Below are 16,391 nucleotides of genomic sequence, written 5' to 3' on the forward strand. Positions count from 1 at the left end.
TGTTGATTTTGCTACATTTTTTTACCTTGATGGAATTCCATGCTAGGGTGTGATTGACAGCTTTGGATATGTTTATTCATAGCTGAAAGATAGGAAACTATGTACATTCAAAAATATACATAGTGGAACTAAAGGAAAAAATCCATATCATTATGTATGATTAATCTTAGAGACCTCTTAATTGTAATGATTGGCAGTAAACTTATTTAAAAGCTTTTGAATTTTTGTGGTAGTTTTTGTTGTATATATGCAAATACCCATACTAATCTTGTATTCTGAACATCATGATTAAGGCAGACGCTCCTTCCCCCTCATGCTTAATACTGGGTGATAATATGTATTTATCTTGCAAAGTTCCATTGTAACAAAGCTGTCTTATACAACTGAAAGAAGATGAAAATTGAAAAAATCCAAACTTAGACATATTTTTACACACACATCCGATATAGACGTATATTTACACACACTATATATAATTTTTACGTGCATTTATGTATATATATATGTGTGTGTAAATACAGATGCACGGCATCTATGCACATTCAAGATAGCTATCTAGCCCTGGGTGCATGGTATATATACAAATTCATGATAACTGCAAAGTTCTGGGTGCATGTTATACATAAGATGTGCGTTATCGATGGGAAAATACAGTAATCACAGTAATCCAAGATTGACTTGAATTTTAATTTTAATAGTAAAGCTAAGCTAATGCTAAGCCCTATTAATCATGTGAAATTGAAATGCCGCAACTTTTAAAAATCATATACAAAATACATTTAGGTTTTTTGCTCCTTGGTTAAAATGCTGTGATGTTATGTCGTTAATTTATTGGTACTATATGCCAATTAGAAACAAGGAATGCATGTATTTATCTACTAATTATAAAATTTATTCATGGGTTAAAATATTTACCTGTTAGATATCATGCTGAGAGAAACAACCAATTTAATAATGTGTTGGCATTTTGCCAAATCAAGTAATATTCTAAAATCTAAAAATAAGCCATCATATTACTTTCAAGTAATAATGACTTCATTTCACTTCACACTACAGATTCTACGTCAGAATTACTTAAATCACTTAATTGTAATGGATTATTAATCCTGATGACAGTGGTAAGCATCTAAGAATGGAGTAAAGAATTGCTTGTTGCGGAATACATTTCGTTCATTCATATCCCACAGGGTTTCCTGGAAAGAATAAAGAGGGTGACTACATTTCCATACTTCTGACAGCATTCTCAACAATTGCTTTGAAATCTCCACCCCAAGTAGCTCGTGCTTCCATCTTGTGCAGTCGTGCAACTGACCTGCTCAAAAGTGGTTTGAAGGGAGGTGACTCTGGAGTAAGTTTCAGTGTTTTCTTTTTCCTATGCTATGTCACTTGGTATTTCATAAATTTTCATAGTGTGCCATGAGCCTGGAATATTGTAGGAAAAAAATTGTGAAGAAATTATATAACTAACCTTACCCAGTGAATGATTTTTAAAATCTTCCTCATTGTAATTTGTGATATGGTTCATATAAGTCCTCCCTTCCATTAATTTATTAGAAGAATTCATATGGAATACAATGCTATAAACTGCGCTAAAACCACTTAAAATTTCAATTCAATTCCTTAGGTTGTGCTATTAGATAAGGTGAAAATATAATGATCCAATGACTATAAGTTCCTTTTTGACATAAAAGCAAGCTGTAAATGCATTAGGAAAATGTCGTTTTATTTTGATCATTGGTAAGAGTAGCTCTTTAGTAGATAGATAACTCTTCTGATGCCATATCACTGATCTCAGCAATATCTTAATTATGTTGGAACTTATTTAAAAAAACATCAAGATTGATGCAGTGCATATATAGTTGATGTGCATTTTGATGGCACTTTTTTGATACCTTGAGGTTTATTTTTAAGATGAATTTACATTCTCTTAAAACGAAGATAATTAAAACTATCTTATTCTTTCAGGTCCGTTTAGAATGCATGAGAGTTTTGAACAAATTATTTTCTCATAAAGATGTGACGGTTTCAACTCCATATATGCGTGGTTTGACCCCAACATTGCTGGAAATTGTTTGCCAGGGTGTTGGCTCACCAAGAACAGAGGATGTAGGCTGGCCCCCACATGATATGTCTGAAGTGAGTGAAGAGAAAGCTATAGCAACATTTTTGGAAGGAATTGCTGCTTTGGAAGCAGCTGTTGGCGTTGCTGTTCATCCCCACAGTGAGTTCATTGCTGTATTTTTTCTTCTGATTGCATCAAGTTTCTGTAATAATTGAATTTATAGCTGTAGTTAACCTTGTGCTCCAATCAGTTCTCTGTTCAGAACTTTTGGTAAGCTGCTGGTCATTTCACAATAATAAACTTTTAAATGCAAGAAAAGCAGGCATTCTTGAAACTTAGTGGTGGGGTGCATAAAATAATAATAATAGCCATAAAAGAGGGGATCATAATTTTTCGTAAAAAATCAGTCTGTTGATACAATGGTAATAGAAAATGGAAAAGGCTCCTTTCAAGTTGACCATGAATGGCACTGATTAGTAGAAATGCTCATAGGTACTGTAGTTTTTCAGAAGACTGATGTGATGATTCTCTTAAGAACAGAAGCTGCATTTATAAAATTGTACATTTGAATTTACCAAACTTATATGATACCTTTAATTCTTAAATCTATAAAAACTCTTAAGAAGTTATCTCAAGTCACTAACACACTAGTCAATTTCATACCTGTCTTGAAAATATTTACTGAATCTTAATTTTCAGTTAAAGAAGCATCAATAGAATGAGTTAAACCATTTTAATCTTATTTTTTGTAGAAGTTTTGTTAGGTATTCCCACAAACAATTTCTAGACCCAAGCATAAAATCATCACAAAGAACTTCATAATGTATTTCTATATGTATTAGCATAATCCAAAAAGAACCATCCCTTGTTAAAATATTTAATGGACATAATCTCTTCACTAATGACTTAATGACTTCACTAATGACTTTTTTACTTCACTATTTTAGCCTAAGTGGATAATGTTGATAGATTGCCAAATACCAAGGAAAATCTCAGTGTTTTAGTTGCGAATATGAACAAAATACATTTTAGTGAACCTCTTTTCAATTAAAAATATTGTTTTTATGAAAATGAAAGCATTGCAGCTTGCTAAGTTGTTTGTGCTATATTATAATATTTAAAAGGTTTTCGAACCATGGCATTGCATTACAGAATTAGATAACATAAAATCATGCATATCCATCATCCAATAATGCATGCATATTGGTTAATTTACCTGAAAAAATATTGCTTGGGATTACTGCCCTCATATTAGGTAATAGTAATATAATATAATTTATTAGACATTAGGGATACGTACAGTCCAATTGTGTTCGCCAATGGGCAATACCATGAAATCAGAACTCAAATGCCAACAATTTTACTTAAAAAATCTCCCTTTATGAATAAAATTCATTAGATATAGGCTGGCTGTTGAAGAGCATGTTTAAACCTTGATTAGGGGACATTTTAATGATAAAAGGTTGAAAAATTTCAGGTTTAAAATTTTGAATAGGCTCTTTGTTTTTGTTAACCAACCCCGTGCACCAGTAGCTTATATATTTTTAATTAATTAAATTTAATTTAAAATTAATGTATGCTAATATCCACACGTGGGTCGCGGTAGTCCAGTGGGTAGAGCGTTGGACTGCTGACCAGAGGGTCCCGGGTTCGATTCCCGGGCTAGGCACTCTGGGCACCTGCAGCTCCACCCAAGCTAAAGTGATTTTTCGGGTACCAGGTCTTCCTGGGAAACCATAACCGGCACAGGGAAAGGAACTGGTCCCCCTACCCTGATGTGTGAATATTCACACGCCGTATAGGGCTTAGTACTGGGTGATCTCTACCATCACCTACTAAACCGACCTTCGGGTTGATTACTGTGTTTATGGTTTTATGGTTTAATATCCACACACAGACACATTAAGTGAGACCTTATAAGAATATCAATTGAAAATAATTAGTTAATCTAATAATTTTTATGCTTAAAATTATTTGAAATACATTTCTTTGAGTAAATATGAAGGGATGGTATGCCCACCTCTGAAAATGCGGCAGGCACTGCAACATTCTAGCAAAGTATGATAATAAACAATTTGAAAGCTTTTTAAATGGCTGCCAGACCCCCCCCCCCCCCCCCCGTGGCATTTTTGCATGATGGTGCTGCCATCTATTATTCAAGTAAAAGACTTGATATTAAATGTTTATATGCAAGTTGGCAATGGATGGCTGAGAACCACTTAATTGTCAATGGCATGATGGAATCAGACGAATTGGTGTTGTTTTAGGTGTGGTATCCTGGATTTTCATGGAAATGTTTCCCTAAGTTGTGTTTTACTTATATAATTTAATAATACATTTTGGTGTATTCGGTACAGACGTTTTTGTGAGGAATTTTAAAATTTTCTCTATAAAAACCTTGAAAAGTGATTATTATCCTTTTTTATCCTTAAATAGTTGGACAAATCTAGTATATTATTTAGCCTGTGGAATAAATTACTTTTTGGTAAAATATGAGGCATTATATGTTTTTAATTTTATTATGCAGTAGCTATGGCTCCAAATTATTTGTTTGAACAATCATGAGATGTTTATTACATAATTTGAATTTTTTAAGCAAAAGATCCTTTGGAATTCTAGAAGAGACAAGTTTTAATAATAGCTATGTTATTGAAAAGAATGTGGATAATTTCTGAATAATGTTTTTGTGCACTCATTGGTTTTGAATCTAATTTTCATATATTTCCATTTCTAGAGAGGCAGTTATTTGGGCTCCTTATTCCATCATTAATCAGTTGTCTTCTTGAAGGAGTAGCACTTAAAGAAGCAAGTCATTCCCGATGCTTGCTTCATGAGCAATGTCTCAAGCACTTAATGCGCATTGGTCCCCAGTACCCACAGGTAAGGTTTTTTTATGTATACATTTTTCATTCAAAAGGAATGTAATAATTGTCACATTTTAAATCAAAATAAATGTCTGGCACATGTTCAAAATAGAATAATTACACTGTTTTCAATTTTGGATTACAGAGATCTTTATTATTTTCATGGCCAAAGTTTTTTATAGCTTCTCTTTCATTGTAGTTGCATAGAGAATTTTAAAATGTTTCTCATATTGTTCAATTACATCTACCTCTAATTCTAGTCTAAGTTTTGTTAGTGTGTGCAGGTTTTTGCATGGTAAGTTTTTTAAAAAAATGTAAAACAAGAGAAATGTAAAGTATGTACACACCATGAACTAGGCATAATTGAACGAGATGAGTTATATTTTTAGTACAGCAGATAAGAATTATTAAGAAATTGCTGATTGACCATAAAAATTTCTAAAATAAGCCTGATTTATTTATTTTTTATTAATTTAAGTATAAATATGTCTTTGCCAGGGCTCTTTTCAGGTCTACAGTACAGTCACGACTCATTAGTGCGATTTTGATTTGTAAAATTTCACTATATGCTACAAATTATCATGCAGCTAATACTTAATCCAATAATAAAACACAATTATTCGAAAAAAGAACTCCTTAAAAAAACTTTCTAATGGATATTTTCTATTATGTTAGGAAAGCACTTGCTTGTATTGAAATTATTCATTGTAAAATAGTGCTACATGAAAGCAGTAGAAAAGACTTTTGCAAATTCAGAAGGAAATATATGTTCCTTTGGCAACTATAGGCATAAAGGTGATTCTACAAATGGCAAACTTCTCGCAAATATACTATTGCCCTGATTAGTCCTGTTTTACTTGAGTCAACTGCCATATATAGCTGTAGATGATCCTTTTGGTTGATCAGCAGTATTGAGATTCACTAATCTCTAAAAGGAAAATTCATCCAACTTGAGGATACTCCAAGTTTGGGAGGCATTTTGCAGAGCTCTAATAAAATGTTCTTGCAAAATCTTCATCCATTATATGCCTCTTAGTGAACTTGTAATGTCCCTCAATATTGATTGCCTAACAATGACCTACTGGCTAACTATACCGTGGTCATCTGCAAATTTGTTAATCATCCTCTCAACTATGTAATCACCACCTATCCTGATTTGCTATTCGCTTCCCCTGTGCATTATGAATCACTTTATTTTGACAAAAATATCTGTTCCTTCAGCTACTGTATTTTGCAGTGTTGTAATTAACTGCGTCCTATGTTCTCCCTAACATACCTTCTTGGAAACCAAAAAAGAAACGAAAACATTGCCAAATATTACATTTTTTCTATTCATATTCTTATTACTACCACGGCATCAGGTGTTCCTCTCCTCTTCCTAAACCCTAGCTGATCTTTGTAGCCCATAGTTGTCTGCAATTTTGCCGTTCTCCATTTTTTTGCTGAATTTTGAGTACTCAGCATACTACATGGAAATTTAAGTGTATAGTTCTATAGTCATCACCAACCACTGCTTTTCTCTTTTAAAAGATGCAAGATTGGTGTCTCAATGAGTTGCTCCATTTTCTCAATTTCCACCTACATTGACGGAGTTGGCTTCTTAACAGACCTGTCCCTTTAATACATTGCTCAAAGTGTGAGATAAAGTTGTTAGTTATCATATTTGCACATCTGAATATCACTATAAATACCCAAGATTAAATGATAACTCATTAAAAGCTTTCTCTGATGGCTGCGATGTGTTATTAATGCCACGCAAATAATTCTAATATTTTCAATATGGTGGCAGATGTTGAAAATGGAATTACAGGCTCTTTAATCTATTTTAAATACTAGTTTGCAGCCTATTTCAATGAAAGCTGTATCTTTTTCAAACGTAGTGAAGTCTGAGGGCAAAAAACAATTGAGCCCCAAGAGTAGTGAAAACTCAGTATTTCTTACATATATTTTGTAGTATGTGAGATTATGACTTAACCCATTATGCCGAACTGTTTTCAATTTAACTTTTTTTTCAGGAATTCAAATCTTTAATGTCATTTAGGGGAGATCTGAGGCAAAAGCTGGAATCTGCAATCAGGTCAAAGCAGAGCAATAAGAATGGGGACAGTGGAATCAGAGGGAAAGAATCTCTGCATCATTCCAATGCTTTATCTCTTCCTACGAGGCCCACTATCCAGCTGAAGACTGACTTTAGCAATTTCACCTCATGAATGATACCTGTCTCAGTGTTAAGTGTCTGGCAGATGTATTCAATATAGTCAATTAACTTTTTTAGAACCATCAACATACTTTCTATTTTACTCATTTAATATCACACTGATATATTTTCTGCTACCAGTCAGAAGCCAAATATTTATTACCCAGATTCTTTATAGGATGTGATTGGTAGTTAAAAAGTTGTAAGACTGTTGTAATGAGCATGCAATATTTTGGATGCATTTTAAAATTTGCATTTCATGACATTAAATTTGATCCAGGGTAAAATTGCATGTTTAATTGTGTAATATTAAAATGTTTAATATTTGCTGGGATTCCATCTATATAACTGATTCATTTACAAATTGTAGGCCTTGTTGTTGTGAAGTATGTGACTGTATAACTTAAATGTATTACAGATGTATATTATACATATATTTTCTTTCAATAGATACAAATATCGGTTGAAGACTTGTGTTTTATAGATTAATTTTTGGATGGACATTTCAGTTGATCAAATTTTGAGTTTTTTATTGTATATATAAATCAGAGTAATATAAAATAAATTATTTCAAAATCGTCTTATTTTGTAAATTAATAAAATTTGGATCACAGGTTTTTTATAAATACTAATGGCAGAGTCGAGATCTACTCATCCCATATGAAGGTATAATTTTATATTTAATGCCTGATCCCTTGCAATGGAAATTGCAAGATATAAAATCAGAGAAAATGAAATTTTCAGTTTCTTAAATTTGTGATGGACCTGAACTTGCATCTCTGGAATTCCTTTGTTCACAGAATTGAATGCAGTAACCTTAAATTGCCTATGATCAGGTTAGTTTATGCTTTTTTATATTGTGCATTCATTCATGCATACACGAACTCAGAAATTGAGTATGATTTTTATATAAACTTTTTTGTAATACCTGAATTTGATCTTGTAGTAAATGATGTTTTCTTGCCTATTCCATTGTCTAATATAAGTAATTATGAGTTCAAATTTTGATGAACTAATTTTAACTTTATAATAGAAATCACTAGCTTTTGGTATTAAGAGTTTTCAGAGATGACAGGCTTTGTGTCTGATGTCATTTCTTGATTTTTGTAACTAGTTAAATCATTAACTTTTTCATTAATGGGCAATGGAAGTGAATAATGACTGGCCTCTCTATAATGGGTTACAAATACAACCACTCATGGATCCCCTTAGATCATAGTTACAAGCAATAAATGTTCTTTAAAGCCAGGTTGGAGGTCCAAAGTCTACATGTACATTTTTATGATGTTGAAAAATTAACCTTAGTGAATATTCATCATCATGATAATATATTTAAGGTTGGTTTAAAAATCTGGATTCAAATTTTTTTTTCATATACAAATGCACTATTTCTCAGACTATAATAATGCGATGTATAATTAATGACATCCTGGTAATTCTGTTTTAAGGAGTTAAGATTTCTAAGACCCAAAAAATACTCCTGGTTACTTGATTGATAAATATTTATTAGTGTGAAAATAATCAACAAAATACCTACGTTTTAATCGAAATACACATCAAATTATAACGTGCTGTACAAAAAGCATCTGCATTAACATAATACAGAACATGCTACTATTAGTAACATTAAGTGCCAAAATCGACATGTGAAGAAAAATATTAACAAAAGTATAAGTATGAAAAGTTAAAGTTATGGTGTTTTTCCAGTTTTACTGTCCAATAAATTTCTGACTAAATTATGTTTTAGTCCAAGGATTTGGTTAACCTTCAGGATCTCTATTGACCTTAAAGGTTACTTATGGCAGTGAACAGATTACCTTCATTCTGCGTACAAAATATAACATTCTATTTCAAACTTTCTACACAATTTAACTCTAAATTGGCCATGGCTTCTTGATCCGGAAAGGTTGTTTATCTGGAAATATTTCAAGAAGCATTTGATGAAAAAATTCAAGTCATTGTGATTTGTGCAATTTTAAGAAATATTCAACAATACACTAGTATATAAATTAAAATCTTATCTCTATAATATCAGAGTATTTAATTGCAAAAGGTTGCTGAATTATTTATAATTACAATTAATTGTGCTTCCAAGCTTAGTCTAATTATTATCTAAGTCGTACCTTTGTTTTTTTAATTTGTAGAAAAAAGTTTGGGGATTACATTTCCAAATTCAAACTTCAATGGGTCTGGGTACTGCTGCTGAATAACCAAATGGCAAATATCACAACTATTCAGGTGATTAATAACGAGATATAATTTCCGCCGGGGCCCAAATAATCTGAAAAGGAAGTCTTTCAGGAGCAGCCATCATATTGAGGTACACAAATAAGATAAAATAAATACATACTCTACTCCCAAATTTTTTAGATCATCTTCAGTAAGTGATAGAAACACACCAAGGTCAATATTTTGGTTTTCAAAAATGCGACTGTATTTTTCCAGGTTATAAAATCTTAAAACACTTGAAAGGTTGATTTCTTTCAAAGCTGGAACAAAAAGGAGTTAAAATCATATCTATTATTGAATTCAACTATTTTATTTGCTCCGCTGAATGAGGACCAAATCAAGTCAAAATGTTTAATTTCACCCTAGGTACCTATCTGCAAAACATGATTGGTAGGGCATCCCATGCTGGAGGGAACAGGGGGCAGAACTTTAGCTTTTCTTATTGGTTGTTCATGAGGTTGCCATGGCTCTCTGTTTTTCACATTCCTTCCGGCTCCGACTTCTTTTGCATGCTCTAAATGATAAAATATAATAAAAATGCAGGGTCTGAAGATTATTAATGCAATAAAGCTGCTGGTAATTTATTTAGGATAGAAAACTTATAATTAGCCATAATTTCATGCAAAATAGATTGTGAACAAAATAAGATACATGGTTGTGATGGTAACCTAATATAACCATTAAAAAAATGGACCAAAATCCATGGAAGTTGGATAAAAACTTTAAACACTCATTAACCCGTAGGTTGGTTTGGTGGGTGACGGTAGAGTTCACCCAGTACTAAGCCTGACAGAACGTGAAGTTCACACATCAGGGTAGGGAGACCAGTTCCTTTCCTGTGGTTTCCCAGGAAGATCAGGTACCCACAAAATCACCGCAGCTTAGGTGGAGCTGAGGGTGCTCAGAGGGACTACTGAATTTAAAAGAAAGACTTGCTGGCTTGGTAGATCAATTGATGCAACTTGATTTATTGAAGTTAAAAATTTAATGTGCAAAATAAAATGCATTTGACTTTTAATACCAATGATGTGCCACTCCACTTACAGGAAAGTATTTAAATTTCACAGTATTCATATTTTGAATGCAATCTAGTTCAATTAGAGCATGGCTTAAATGTAGCCGCTTTCTCAACCCTTATGCTGTCACATTATGCATTATGATAGTCATTTCTGTAAGCTAAAAGTCAATTTAAAATTTTATCTTGCACATTTTAGCCTTATAGTGCGATTACCTATCTTTCAATACTCATAATTAGGCATAAGATCTGGTTTATAATACTCTATGATACTGTCAATGCAACAATTTCAGAGTGTAAAAATCATTCGCCTTGACTGGGATTCGAACCCAGATCCCTCAATATCCGGTCGAGTGCTTTAGCCACTTAAGCTATCGAGGCGTCCTCTTAAACTCTGAAAATTAGCTTAAGTGGCTAAAGCACTCGACCGGATATTGAGGGATCTGGGTTCGAATCCCAGTCAAGGCGAATGATTTTTACACTCTGAAATTGTTGCATTGAAATGCACATTAGCGGATGACTCCGTTAAAAGTTACTGTTGCAGCATCTCCTGCTGTTTCTTTGGAATAGGACTCTATGATACATTAAAGATAGTTATAAAAATATGAAATGTTATTTATAGTGTTGAGAAATGTTCCCCGAGCATTGTTAATGAATGCATATTTTCCTCTATCACTACATCCTATGAGGCATCAAAACAAATCTGGTAAAAATAAAATATGGCCGTAAGGAAGAGCATTTGTCTAATTAGGTGGCAGTGAAAGAGTTGCAATTTGGCTGGGTAATCCCAAACACAAATTTGGTCTCAGAGAATTGAAAAAAAATTTCCTTCATCTTTCTTTTGTTAAGAATTGAATTTAATGATTGATATATAATATACTGTATTTGATTCACTCATATCCAGGCCCCTATGCTTTATTATTACCACGTCCTAATTATTTTGATTTAGAGATTGCATCGTACGATTATTAAATATGCATTTCTTTCATTTTAGTCTACCTTCTGAATAAAAATCATCAGTCTCAATGTTTCCTGGAATCATTGGTTAACTAAGAATGTGTACTCCAGGTAGTAGGTACTTTATTTGAATTGTAACATAAATTGTGCAATTCATTTTTAGGAAACAGAGCAGGTTGAGCATGTCTGCAAGACAGACAAGAGAATCAACAGTAAATATATACTCTATTCCCTCAGTTCACTTCTGGCATTTTTTGTGCTGGGCAGGTAAAAGTCAGGCTAGCCATCTTAACAAAGCAAAGAATAATGCCCCAACATAAAATACACACCTTCAGGCAAATATTGCTCCACAACTTTTGCTAGACTATGATGCCCTCTGTGAGTGGCAATTGACTTGAGTGTCTCGCCTTCCAAAGATTTTATGGTTGCATCTGCTCCATTATTCAAAAGAAACTTCACTATAGATTCTTTTCCTTCCATAGCAGCCATCATTGCCACAGTCATTCCATTTATCTTGTCCCTGGAAAAATTGGAAGAGAATTGATTATTTTATTGAAATTTCATTTAATATCAAGCAATTGATCCAGATATTCAGCCTTACACTTTATTGATTTCAGCTCTATTTTGTAACAAAATGTTAACTGCACTTAGGTGTCCTCCACTGACTGCATAGAAAAGGGGTGTCCAACCTCTGTCATCTGCAGCATTGATGAGTGTCTTCTAATTGAAATATTATTGGAAGAATAATAAGTGTACCACTCAAGACAACTACTATCAATCTGGCATAAATGATTTTTACCACAAGGGAACAACTTTCATGCCAATATCACCTTCCTTGGCCAATTCCTGACAGCTACATTAAGGAGACAATGAACAAATTCTAAGATCACTTAATATTTCATTGAAATGTATGTGATCAAAAGCATGAATACTGAGTCAATAAGATGAAGCTGATTCAACGACAAGGATTTAGTAAGAGCCTCTGAAACTTAATTCAAATATGCATTTATTTTCCCTCATATAATAATTACTGATGACAAACATGAGATTATATACCAATGTAGGAGCTTTTGTTGGGTTAGATTTATGATTTTCCGTACAAATAATTCTTAAGTTTTGTCTTCCTTCTTATAATTATATATTTAATTCCTAATTCAGTCTATGTCTTCTATAGCCTTACTGTCAACATTTATGCTTTGGCTTGAATGAATTCAAAATAAATTTTTGTATATATGCACCTTAAACATTTCTAAAACAAAATATTGAAAGGGACAAAATGATGACCACAATACATATTGAGACATACTATTTTCATTTCGGTAAAAAAATGGCTAGCTGTGGAACCAAATAATGAATAATAACTATTTCTGTATAAAATAACAAATTATAGGATAGAATAGGTCTACCGTCCTACTATAAAGAATTACTAAAATTTCATAGGTGATTTAGAATCCAAAATGAGTTTCTGTTTTAGCAAACAGTTTTGATGATCTGATAATATCAGTGACTGAAATTGAGAGGAATGTTAAGTGTTCTCATTGTGAAATTATGTGCATGACATAATGAACTGCTGCATACTGAAGGGTACACAAATATAAGAAGAATATGAAGTAAGAGCACCATTATGATGCTAAATAATCTTTTAATCATAATTTATTGATAGAAATCTCTTCTTCAGAGAAACATAGATTTCCTGGAAAATTAAACAAAATTTCTGACGTAATAGTAATGCAATGTTTCACTAAAATGGCACGCTCAAAAGAATACAAAAAGTGGTGAGAATAGTATCATTTCAATTGAATTGAAAATGCATCCTTACCATTGATCTATAGGAAACCTAGAAATCACTTATAATCATAATAAAATAATTTATTGATTACTGGATAGCTAAGGAATTCAATATTTAGCATATTTTACAATCAAAAAAATGTTTACTATCCTTTTATTGACTAAAAGTAAATTTATTATTCTAAAAAAAGTACAAGCCCATAATTTTATGTCCAGCACCTACCACTACCTTAATTTGTACAATTAAATGCAGTTTTTTTCCACAGCAGGCCATGGGAATTAAGAACAGATATGAATTTGAATTGTTTGTCAAACACCTCAAAATGACTGATGGAGAATTTTCCTATTGAAAATGTGTCTAATTTTGATTTTTCCGGAACCACCGATAACAGTTTGATTTTTTTCAGGAGCACAAGTTGTTTGAGTTTTCCAGATCGATGGACACCATGCTTAGACTGCACAGACCCTTGTTTATTTAAGTATGTATATTTTCTCAAATAGTGGTGGCTAATTTACTGGCTTCCTATCATGAGGGTCTAAGTTTGAATCCCTGTGGTGGCTGGATTTTTCAGTGATATCCTGATCCCAACTTGGTGTGCTATGTGGAGAGCCCTTCAAGCAGGGATGCCATCAGTTAGATGGGGAGTTATATTGTGGACCCGTTGACTGGTGAAATATTGAAGTTAAAGAAAGGCAGATGAAACAAAGTATAGCAAAAAATTCCACCTAATATACTGGAGGTATTTCAACATCACTTGGAACAAAATGATTTTATGCATGGAAAAATTAGAAAAATATATTTCTTTATTAGAATTATGATGAGGAAAATGACTACCTTTACTTTCCTCATCTGCTGCAGATAACCCAGTCTTGCTTATCCTAAAAGTAAGAATCACTCCTGTGATCTTCAGCTTTTTTTACCGAGCATAATCATTTTAACTGATAGGGTACATGTGACTTTTAGTTGAAGGCAGTGCTACTATAGCAGAAATATGATTTTCAACCTTAAGTACTGAATGAACTCAGTAGCTCTATTATAAATGTAAAACTATAAAAATGAGCCAAATTTATGACTCTCAAGAGGAAAATCATGCAAAAGAATTAGAAGGGTAGGTAATTGAATGTATAATGTTAAGACCAGCAATTCAAATACAGAGGGAATTTTCATGGCAAAGTGGTCTTGGTAGCAAACCATGTAGCAGAACCATTCAGTTTTCAGAAGTCACAGATGATTTACTGACTCATTGGTGACAAATGTGAATTAAATTTTGGTTTTCATGCCTAAAAAGCATGAAACTTCAGGAATTAAAGATAAAGACATGTGGTAGGTTGGCTAACATACCAACTATGTCTGAAATGCAACAATTCTAAAGGATCAAAAATCATTCACCTTGACCAGGAGTGACTTTTACCCTTTGAAAGTATTGTATTTTCATGCACATCAGCAGATGACTCAGTTAAAGTTACTTTTGTGGCACCTCCCATAACCCGATAAACTAATTTCACTTTTAACTTCAACTTAAAGCTATTTCACTGTCTTTTAGTTCTTTCATGATGCGTGGCCAGAGTTATATTTCTGAGCTACTTCTTAAAATTTTTTTCTAAGAACTTCACCCAGCTTCAAATTTATTTTCCTGAAAACAATTTCTTAATATTCATTTCTCCTTTCTCAGTCTCGCAAGAAGTATGTAAACATCGGGATAAAATAATCAAAGCTAAGTCAACCTAATGGTGGAATAGAAATTAAAATAAATATCATTCAGTTTATGATACCTCAATGGCATGCATTGCCGTAGCACTAGGCAATACAATGAAAATATTTACCTCTGTGAAAAATTTTATTGCTTCACAATGCCCTTGGTATGCCACAATCATTAATGCAGTTTGACCCTGTGGATTCCGGGTATCTTTTTCAGCTCCATTTCTCAGAAGCAGTTCTATTGACTTGCAACAACCATTAAAGCAAGCATACATTAATGGAGTCCATCCCTCTTTATTCTTCTTTGAAAGTGATGTTCTTTCCCTGCTAGATATTCAAAATTTCAATTAAAATTTATATTTTTTAGCTTTTTTATCTCTTGGAGACATGACCTTAACTCCTTTGTTACACAGTTAAAGTGGATCATCATGTTAACTGTTAGTCTTGCTCCTTGATTGTCTGTTTGTAAATGTGTACTAACTAGTGATGGGCCACCCATTCCGGAAAATCACATCGAGGGAGTGACTGCTTGAACTCAAAAAGAGTGTTGGTAATAAATAAATTTCTTTTGTTGATAACTACCCGGCCTATTCAAAGGAGTCAAAGTGTAAAGCATCAAACTCTAATATCTTCCACTGGACCAGTGTAATCTTGAAATGGCAGCATATTTGTGGCAATTACACCTTATAGTAGGTATTCACAGAAGCAGTAAGTGATCAAACCTTGTTATACCAATTTGCACAATATTTGAAGGAAATGAAATTGATTTAAGCTCTAATGAATGGAGGATAGACAAATAAATGCTGTAAAATCCATCAATAAAATGCAAAACAATTTTTACAATAACAACTGGAATCTGGTACAATGGAAAGCACATATTTATGGGGCTAGGCAAGTAAAATAAAATGTGAGTGGAGTTAATAATAATTATAATAAATATACTACTCAATTAATAATACCTTAAGAAATAAAAAAATACATCAAAATTATTAACTAAAGACTAATACTTTGAAACCTTTCTAAAGCTTCCTGAAGCTTGCTTGAGTTTCCAATTGATGCCCAAGTATGCAAATCACAACGCGGCAATTCTGTTCCTTGGGTCCAAATGATAAAAGGCGCAATTTCATCTTGTGCCCATTCCGGTGAGGCAGAAGTGGATCCAAGCTGAAGCATTTTCTATGGAAAAAGAGTAATTTGCTTGACGTTTAATCGTAAGCAATGGAAAAACATAATCAAAAGGATTACATAATAAAAAGAAGCGTTCATATTTAGATTACATTAAGGAAAATATTAGCTTGTCCAGCCATTCACTTGACTTCTAATTAATCAAATACGCATTTACTTGTTCGTCAGGTAAAATGCACACGACTAAGTACAAAATGAAAATCGCCGCCTTTAGAGAATAGGCTCGCTAAGCACAGTTACCTTTCAAATCCCCAGGGCAGCATTATAATTAATAAGGAACCAAATTTCAATTGCAAAAAGATATTTACGAAAACATTTTCAATCATAAATTATTTAATATGATACCTACCTTTGAAAAAATTAATGCTTCAGCTGTCCCTAAAGACAATATTTTT

General features: G+C 32.8%; 2 protein-coding genes and 1 long non-coding RNA gene across 3 annotated transcripts in view; 1 reads left to right on the top strand and 2 right to left on the bottom strand.

The window, feature by feature from the left end:
- The window catches only part of LOC139700036 (HEAT repeat-containing protein 5B), a 69,200-nt gene extending 61,609 nt beyond the window's left edge, over nt 1–7,591 (top strand). The window contains exons 33-36 of the mRNA XM_071598490.1: nt 1,188–1,348; nt 1,966–2,221; nt 4,797–4,942; nt 6,942–7,591. Of these exons, the coding sequence (XP_071454591.1) occupies nt 1,188–1,348; nt 1,966–2,221; nt 4,797–4,942; nt 6,942–7,136 (758 nt within the window). The 3' untranslated portion in view covers nt 7,137–7,591. The remainder of the gene's footprint in view (nt 1–1,187; nt 1,349–1,965; nt 2,222–4,796; nt 4,943–6,941) is intronic.
- Nucleotides 7,592–8,643: 1,052 nt separating this feature from the next.
- LOC139698433 (uncharacterized) lies at nt 8,644–9,549 on the bottom strand. Its single transcript, XR_011702934.1, has 3 exons — nt 9,474–9,549; nt 9,247–9,404; nt 8,644–9,038 (listed from the first exon to the last, which is right to left on the bottom strand). It is a non-coding gene; the product is annotated as an uncharacterized lncRNA (long non-coding RNA).
- Nucleotides 9,550–9,714: 165 nt separating this feature from the next.
- On the bottom strand, nt 9,715–16,157 carry LOC139700299 (ankyrin repeat and SAM domain-containing protein 3-like). Its single transcript, XM_071598939.1, has 6 exons — nt 16,089–16,157; nt 15,827–15,987; nt 14,937–15,138; nt 11,926–12,044; nt 11,654–11,844; nt 9,715–9,866 (listed from the first exon to the last, which is right to left on the bottom strand). Exons 1-6 carry the CDS (start codon nt 16,116–16,118, stop codon nt 9,715–9,717), a joined length of 855 nt encoding a protein of 284 aa, XP_071455040.1. The 5' UTR covers nt 16,119–16,157.
- Nucleotides 16,158–16,391: the final 234 nt, after the last annotated feature.

The sequence above is a fragment of the Hetaerina americana genome, unplaced genomic scaffold (assembly GCF_022747635.1).
Source record: "Hetaerina americana unplaced genomic scaffold, ioHetAmer1.1.p SCAF_10, whole genome shotgun sequence".
NCBI classification, from domain to species: domain Eukaryota; kingdom Metazoa; phylum Arthropoda; class Insecta; order Odonata; family Calopterygidae; genus Hetaerina; species Hetaerina americana.